This window comes from Dysidea avara, chromosome 6, assembly GCF_963678975.1.
Source record: "Dysidea avara chromosome 6, odDysAvar1.4, whole genome shotgun sequence".
Lineage (NCBI taxonomy): Eukaryota > Metazoa > Porifera > Demospongiae > Dictyoceratida > Dysideidae > Dysidea > Dysidea avara.
The window spans coordinates 615,184-623,860 of NC_089277.1; the positions used below are offsets into that span (position 1 = coordinate 615,184).

Sequence of the window (8,677 nt, forward strand, 5' to 3'; positions counted from 1 at the left end):
ATTTAGTTACGATTGCGCTTTTATTATTGATGTAAGTATAATATACAGTAATCTGTAACGAATGTCAGTACGTATTATATCTACATACAGAAAGAAGAATTTGGTAGACCTGTTGACACTAGTTCCTACACCTTCTTTAAAGACAATAGCATCTTTGTGTTGTGGCAGTGGACTTGGCTAGATGATAATCCAAGCACATCATCGTTACCAATCCCACAAGGTAGCAGCTGTTCAACTCCAGATCTAGATCCAGTTTCACAACCCACCTCAGATTCGGAGGATGAATACCAGCAATTACACATAGTGTGATTTTTAAATGCATAGGAGTTCATTAAGAAAATGAGTACCAAGAACAGTTGGCACTTGCCAAACCAAAGCTCAAGGATGGAAACTCAGTTGCTGTAAAGCTGAATCCAGAGCCAGAAAACCCCAAGGATTCAGAGGAGGTAGCCTTTGTTTGTAAAATTGATGATGACCAATGGAAAAGGATTGGGTATGTTGTGAAGGAGGTGGGTATGTTGTGAAGGAGGTGGGTATGCTGTGAAGGAGGCTGCTCATGATGCTCAAGCTGCACTTGATGCACAAAATATTTTGTCCATATCATTTGATTGGATAAAATTCAAAACTTATTACAAAACTCCTGGCTAGTACGCTGGGATAAAGATAACCAAAAATGGTGAATATTCAAAACAAGTCATCCTCAGCCATTCAGATAGTTGACATTAACATATATTTAGGTTTATAACTTCTCTTGCTATGGTAAAATTATTTATTTGTTGTTAAATTGTGAGCGTAAGAGTGTTTGTGAATGCATGGATTGGTTCCTGGTGGTGGTGGAAGATTAGTGGGCACATGTGAAATTTCGTGCGGATTGAAGTATCACCATGGACAGCTCAACCATCATTGTCTCCTAGCAACCATCATTGTCACCTAGCAGCTTGTATCTGGGTAATCGTTTGGCTTGGGATTTTGGATACTGAAATCTGATATCAACCCTTCATAGAATCTACAGTGTGTCAATGTGTGGTAGAAAAAGGACAAATTTTCATCCATTCTCTTCTTAACCTCTTCTGTCACTTTTCTCCATCCATAGTAAACCTATAATTCATTAAATACAAGATGAAATTTATAATTGAATATGATATATAGTTATACATAAAACCACAAATACACTTAAGCATATAAATCCTTTCAGAGTGAAATCCTTTCCAACGTTGTCCTGTAAAAGGCTGAAAGAACATTCCACATCATCAGTGGTACTTGCTCTTGGGTGCTCCGGGGTATGCCACTTTTAGCATTGAATTCTCTTCTCCATTCTTGTGACTCTATATTAGCTACTAAAGATACCATAGTCTCCCTACTAAATCCCCTGATATTGTTCGTTTTCCTGCAGACATGCGATACCATAAATTCTTTAATTTTGTCCCTCAACTTACTGGTTAACCTCCAAGAGACCGAGTCGCAGGTATTGTCACTGTGCCATGGCATAAGATCGTCCAATATGAAGCTTAAAATTCCCCGTTAAATGCTCTTCATTGATCATCAGTCAGACACCTTTCATCACATACACATCGTGAATTCCAGACAACTTGTAGATACGTAGTAGCCTTTCTGCTTCATCCATTCTATGAGAGGCTGGCCGAATGATTGGTCGACATCCTCCACACTCTGCTTACAGACACCAGAAAGTGTGCAATGCATAAGTCCTGCCGATGAATCATGTAATGCTTCTGCAAACCTCTCCAACTGAATGTTATTGGGACAGCCTTGTCGGAGGCTATAACCGATCCTCTAAAAATTAACATTTTTCAATTTTATGTCATGATTATTGTGTATGACCCTCATCTTCACGCTCACAAAACCCTATCCCTGTGGTAGGGTGTACTTCTAGCATGTACAGATAACTCTTGAAGGGGACTCCTTTTGAATGGAATGAATTCACTTGATGTGAGTACTCCAGCTGTGCCAAAATTGACTGTAGCTTTTCAATTTTAGTCTCATCTTTCCCTACAAAACAAGTCAACAATGAGCAATGTTGACATACAAATACATTCAGTCCAGATATGAATCTCATAACCAAATGGGACTGTACAGAGCCTCAAGCGTTCAATTGCATCATCCAAACTGGCACCTTCTGATTTCCATTTACTTAACTCACCAAGAAGTTCAGGGGAGACAGCAGGATTAGGTAAAAGTACAGTGATGGCTCGATTCTCACCTAAAATGAAAGAAATATGTAAAATAATGTATGGCTCTGATAGTGGTATTTCTGTACAACACAACATCCACATACTTATGGGAGTGAGCATTTCAACCAACCCTAACCCTTCATGCTCACACGGTTGTACTTGGATCTAACATCTTCATGGATCTGGAGCACTGACTAGGGAATTGAGGTGTACAACGAATTCCATTCTCCGTCTGTCGTAAATCCTACAATTTCATTGAAAGGTACACATGTTACAATAACTGCACTAGACGTACTACCTACCACATTCATCTTCCTCTTGACCATTTCACTAACATTATAGGCAAGGCCACGTACTCCGTAGTCACTTAATCCCTTGTAGGGCACACATCCCTTGTAGGGCACACATCCCTTGTAGGGCACACATTGAATAGGAAGAACATATGGCTTTTTTCTTCTGTCTTCTGTACCGATCATGAAGACCAATATGTGTGAGGCTGCAGTACACCGATGTCTGGTCACACCCTTAATCAAAGTAGCTAGCCTTTTTCGTATTGAGATAACTGGCTTGGAATATTTTCCTCAGATTCTGGATTGTGACTTTGAATGTTATCTTTCAAAAGCTTGATTTCATTAAACAATCATCACCCTATCTCACCAAGTTCAGTCAACTCTTTAATTTTCCAAGCTAAAATGATCATCCTCCTTATCATTTTGCTTTGAAGATGTAGTTTTCTTCGAATATGAATCATTGGATTTGATCAACTCTACAAATACACTGATTTGATTGTCAGGCAATATACACATAAGAACACAAGCCCTACAAATACACTGATTTGATTGTCAGGCAATATACACATAAGAACACAAGCCCTACAAATACACTGATTTGATTGTCAGGCAATATACACATAAGAACACAAGCCCTACAAATACACTGATTTAATTGTCAGGCAATATACACATAAGAACACAAGCCCTACAAATACACTGATTTAATTGTCAGGCAATATACACATAAGAACACAAGCCCTACAAATACACTGATTTAATTGTCAGGCAATATACACATAAGAACACAAGCCCTACAAATACACTGATTTAATTGTCAGGCAATATACACATAAGAACACAAGCCCTACAAATACACTGATTTAATTGTCAGGCAATATACACATAAGAACACAAGCCCTACAAATACACTGATTTAATTGTCAGGCAATATACACATAAGAACACAAGCCCTACAAATACACTGATTTAATTGTCAGGCAATATACACATAAGAACACAAGCCCTACAAATACACTGATTTGATTGTCAGGCAATATACACATAAGAACACAAGCCCTACAAATACACTGATTTAATTGTCAGGCAATATACACATAAGAACACAAGCCTGACTGAATAATTTCTATATCTTTATTGAGAGTACTCAAAGCTGTAGCCAAATCTTGTACTGCACTTTCTCTCCTAAGACCAATCAGGGCTCAACCCAGAATATTAACCTAGAGGGGGCGAAGTAAGTCGCTTCGGATTCTAGGGGGGTCTGGGGGCATGCTCCCCCAGGAAAATTTTGAAAATTTAGGTGTAAATATACTCAATTTTGGTGAAATTTTACTGTGATGCCATTGAATATTGACCATTGGATTATACAACTTTGGGATCAATTAAACCTTTCCATTTCTCAAGGCTTTAGGTATAAACCTAGGGGGGGCAATAGCTAACCCAGAGGGGGCCTGTGCCCCCCCCCCCCCCCCCCCCCTAGATTAACCCCTGCCAATTGTCTTTGTGTCCTCTAAACATTGTTTGTAGGCTTTGTACTGCTTCTGGAGGACTCCATTAGTTAAATCAACATCTCCACTCCATTGAAGCTTGGTGGATTCCTTTAGTCCTTTAACAATGTCACATCCATCTGCTTTTAACCACCACCATGCCCCTGGATTGCACTTAGCAGCGTCATCAAGAACTTTCAGCTCCAATTTAATAGTTAAATCATAACGTCACAGGTAAACAAAGCAATGCAACAAACCTGTATTTGAGAGAGTGGTGTCACTCATTAAAAAATCATACCTCAAGGACCTCTCTGAAACTGAGTATTAGCGTACACAAATGGTAAAGAACATTTAGTGGCATGCATTTTATACCTCCATAGTCTTCTGAGTCCGAGATGTACTATAGCATGCTCTTTCTGAGTCCTGAATTGACGGCTCTGTACACCATATAGGTCCACGATATAGCCTGACCCATTTCTGCCCAAAGTTTGCGTATATAGTTTGTTGCCACAAACAGTAATCTGCTGGACAACAAGATACCTACGTATGTTTAACACAAATTTAAGATAGCAACAACAGCCATAAACAGTATACCTGCTGCAAATTATCAACAGCAAAAAATTGAGCACAATATACTCAACTAGCCCCATAGGCATCCGATAGATGGGAAAACGAGAGTCACTCTTGTCCAGCCTTAGGGTTCCTATTGCCTTAGGGTTCCTATTGCCTTAGGGTTCCTATTCCCGTAGCGAGGTTTAACAGAACGTTTGTCCGTCCAACATCTGATAGCTGTACCATTGCATTTGTAGCATTGATCAGAAAGTCATCAGGAACTGGAAGGGAAAGCTTATTCATATAGGAGGAGAACATTTCTGATAAAGCATTCTGGTTGTAATTGGTTAAACATGTACTGCGCTAAATCCACAGGAGTTGTCTGTACAGCCACCAATTGTACAGTACGAGACACTGATACTATCAGGAACAGATTGTCCACTGCACCAGGTTCTGCATCCTTAGGTGTTTGTACCTAACAGTAAAGCCATGATATCTAAAATCAATTAACAGTATTACAGATACCTCTTAGCTAGCCAGCCTGTAACTTTGCTATGAAGAGCATTTACTGTAAAGGTAAATATATTCCTTTACTTTGTCTATTTAAAACATACCACTTCTGTATACACCAGATGTGCCTGCCCTTTGCTTTATGAAATCACTGGCACTGATCCAGAACTCCTGGTGCTTGTGGGCTGGCCAACTATCACCTGGAGTATGAAACAATATAATTCTACAAGGGCTTTCAGTTCTTTCTCTGTCCAGTTCACCTTTGAGTCACATGTAACGTTAGGAGCACTCCGAAAAAAGGTGATCAGTGTCCTTGGCTGCAACACTACTTGGGCCAACTGTACCTCTTGAGAAACCTCATCTTGAGATAGTTCTTGAACTTCATCCTGAGCCGCCTCATGGCTTACCAAGTTTCTCAGTAGAACTCTTTTCTCCTGTTTGCAAGGGCCTGTAGGAGAACTTTGGGTCGTTTCCAACTGTTAAACCCTCGATTAAACAGCTCTTGTGATCCTGAATCAGTGTCACCAATCTCATGCAATTCAGTACTGCCTTTCTCAGTCATTCACATGATCACTCTATCTTTAAGCAACGATTTAACCTATTAAATGGTGGGGATGAATGGGGATAATTGCACGTTTGGATTTGTGATTAATGAACCAGTTGGTGATATTTGTAAGCAATAAATATATTTATTTAATTCACACTGTAAAACATCCCAGTCACGTGAGGCCGTTTCCGGCCTCCTCTGGAAACTTCTAATGTGCAATTTGGATTGTTTTTCCAATAGCCAGTCACATATATATAATATATGTATATTGTTAACAAAGTATTAGATCAGCCTTGAGTTAGGGTCATTATAGTGTTCAGTTTTAACATTGTGTGCTAATTTATTAGAGTACAACTGGAGAGGTTGCTACTAGCAGTAACAGCATCCTTGTAGCCAATCAGATGCCTCCACGATCTGTAGGGGGTGTGGCTAGTGATCAGCTGCAGAACATCAGAGAAGCATTTGCAGATGATGATGTCACTGATAATTTAGTAGCAGAGTTTGAAAAAGAGAAAGAATTAGAAATACAAAATACTGTTATCAAAGATACAGATCACGTGAGCTTACCTGGGTGGGGCAGCTGGGCAGGAGAAGGGGCCCCAAAGGTTACTAGGAGGCCAGAGAAGTCATTGTCAAGGAAGACCACACCCCTAGCAACCCGTAAGGATGCTCACCTAAAACACGTGATAATTAATGAGAAGAGAAACACGTCACTTAGCAACCACAAGGTTAAGGGGATTTCCCACCCATTCACCACTCAGCAACAATATGAAGCCATACAACGTGTACCAGTCGGTCGATTATGGAACAGTGAGGACTCTTATCATCACATGATTAGGCCTCGGGTTACCATGGCAACTGGAGAGGTTATTCCTCCCCTGGAGGTAAGGATCGTGTGATGCTGATATGAGATCACATAATGTCCCTTAGGCTACACAAGAGATTGAAGAGGAAGGTGAGAAATACCTCACTAGTAAACAACTAACCAGCAGAATTATTGAGAGGAAGAGAAAACTGAAACGTAAACAGCACTAAATGATGTAATGTTATTATGATGTCATAAATATATGAGCTGTGGTTACAGGGGAACACCCACTCACACACATGGCAGTGACTAGTATAATAACTGCATTGTTAAGATACTCAAGGGTCACTAACTAATTGTTATCAGTATGATAGTTCCATGCTACTATTACCAGCCTCATAACTGCTGGTTATTCAACACCACAGTAATATGATGTATACTATTAATACCTCTCTTAATAGTCTAGTTAAGGATGCAATAGGAAGCACCTCCATAGTAAGGAGAGTGGCTCCTTTTTATTACGGAGGACAAAATTTATTAACAGTGTGAACCAATAAGTCTGTACCTCTGTAACACTCCCTACTGGTGATAACATTAGTGGAAACCCTTTCAGAATTTTGAGAGAGAGAGAATAGTGAGGCCAACTGAAGTAGCTGCCATCATAACCAAGATCAGCGTTAAATGATGGTTCTTTCATCCCAACAGCTGGTAAAGAAATATGTGTGACTTACAGGAAGGCACAACTCTGTACAAAACATTATACACAGCTAAAACTCCTCTAAGACAAGCACCATTGGAGAATCTGTTGTGTCTTATACTCTAATAGAGCAGTCTCTACTGTTCAGATAACCAGGTGTTCAGGTAATAGAAGAGCACTGTATTGCTTTTGGAAACCCTTGAATAATCCTGGCTACACCTTTGCATAAAAGCGAAAGGTTCCTGTGTACAGTATAGTGATTACAATGTGGTAAATTTTCCTATGGAATCATGCCCTCTGATCTCTCCTAGTTAGAGCATGCAAATACAACATGTGCTTAGTGACTTCCAGCCCCCTGCAAGCCTGAAACTAGTGCAGCAATTTTTACTAGTCAAGTAAGTTGTGAATAAAATGGCTGAATAATTGATTATTCTTTAAGCTTATACTTCTATTGAATAAGTAATGAAACTTTTTGTTAGGGAGCAAGGTAAAGTCATAAGTAAGAGCTATTTCTCTTTTCTAAAATAGAATTTTTACAGCATAGATACATCAATTCATTCACAATCTTAAGTTTTTCAAGGCTGGAATTTCCATCTGAATACAGTGTACAAAGTGCTAACGAATATTCGAATAGTGTCATGCTGACGGAATAGTCAAATAACTGAATAATCATTTTTGCACTACCTGAAATCCCCTCTCACTCCCTCTGAAAATTTCTAGATCCAAGTATATTATTCTGATAAATAATAACTCTTTATAATATATCATTTCTTGCTCATTTCCCTAACATACTCTTGAACATGTTGCCAATCAATTCAGTACGTGGTAGTTAACAATAATCAAATCACACAAACTCTGACCAATCCTGAGATTATGGTATAGTCACTATTTCATGTTCTCATCTGTATCAATCAAATGTTTCTGATTGTATAGTGAAGATGACACTTGATCAGCAGGTGATGGTTTAATATTGCCCCTTCAAGAGGATTCTTTCAACATGCATGATCACTTACAATGTTTTATCAACAAGTTCAGCTACAAATTAGGCTGAAATGTCTAAAAATTTCCTGTAGAAGGACATTCAGTTGGTTTGCTTTTCCTTCTGAATGTCAGCTTCTAGAATTGCTACTGCTATAGAGTTGGAACAATAAATTGATCAGTAATTTGTGTTTTAATCAACAGCATTACCAAATTCAATCTCAGAAGGCTAATTTTTCAAAATTTTCTTGTGGGACATTCCACCAGACCCCCTAGTTGGAACATATACATGATCAATCCCCTTCAAGAGGATTCTTTCAGCATGCATGATCACTTACAATGACTGCTATAAAGTTCTTAGTTACCTGACTATTGACAATACCATTGTCAGAGTCTACCGGAATTCTAACTGCTACGTTGAAATAGGTTAGTAACTTACAGTTCTAAGTACTTAACTTAATATAATAACTTACTTACTGTCCCAATAGCGAAGTTAGTTGGCTTAACTTAGTACAAAAATGATAACAATATAAACTCCATCCCACAATCGCAAGTTTTCTAACATTGCGTGTTGAAGCATAGTAACGTATTAATGACGTTTTAATGTATGAACAACGTTTTG

At 38.9% G+C, this 8,677-nt stretch overlaps 1 protein-coding gene and 1 long non-coding RNA gene across 5 annotated transcripts in view; one reads left to right on the plus strand and one right to left on the minus strand.

The window, feature by feature from the left end:
• Window positions 1-6,646, plus strand: part of LOC136259080 (U3 small nucleolar RNA-associated protein 14 homolog B-like) — a 28,245-nt gene extending 21,599 nt beyond the window's left edge. For all 4 annotated transcript variants that reach the window (XM_066052499.1, XM_066052500.1, XM_066052501.1 and 1 more), the window contains exons 14-15: window positions 5,923-6,459; window positions 6,506-6,646. In XM_066052499.1, the coding sequence (XP_065908571.1) occupies window positions 5,923-6,459; window positions 6,506-6,610 (642 nt within the window). In that variant the 3' untranslated portion in view covers window positions 6,611-6,646. The remainder of the gene's footprint in view (window positions 1-5,922; window positions 6,460-6,505) is intronic.
• On the minus strand, window positions 516-8,677 carry LOC136259085 (uncharacterized). Its single transcript, XR_010703180.1, has 10 exons — window positions 8,529-8,677; window positions 5,289-5,626; window positions 5,133-5,228; window positions 5,044-5,086; window positions 4,561-4,993; window positions 4,339-4,506; window positions 4,224-4,283; window positions 2,492-2,955; window positions 1,437-2,433; window positions 516-1,387 (listed from the first exon to the last, which is right to left on the minus strand). It is a non-coding gene; the product is annotated as an uncharacterized lncRNA (long non-coding RNA).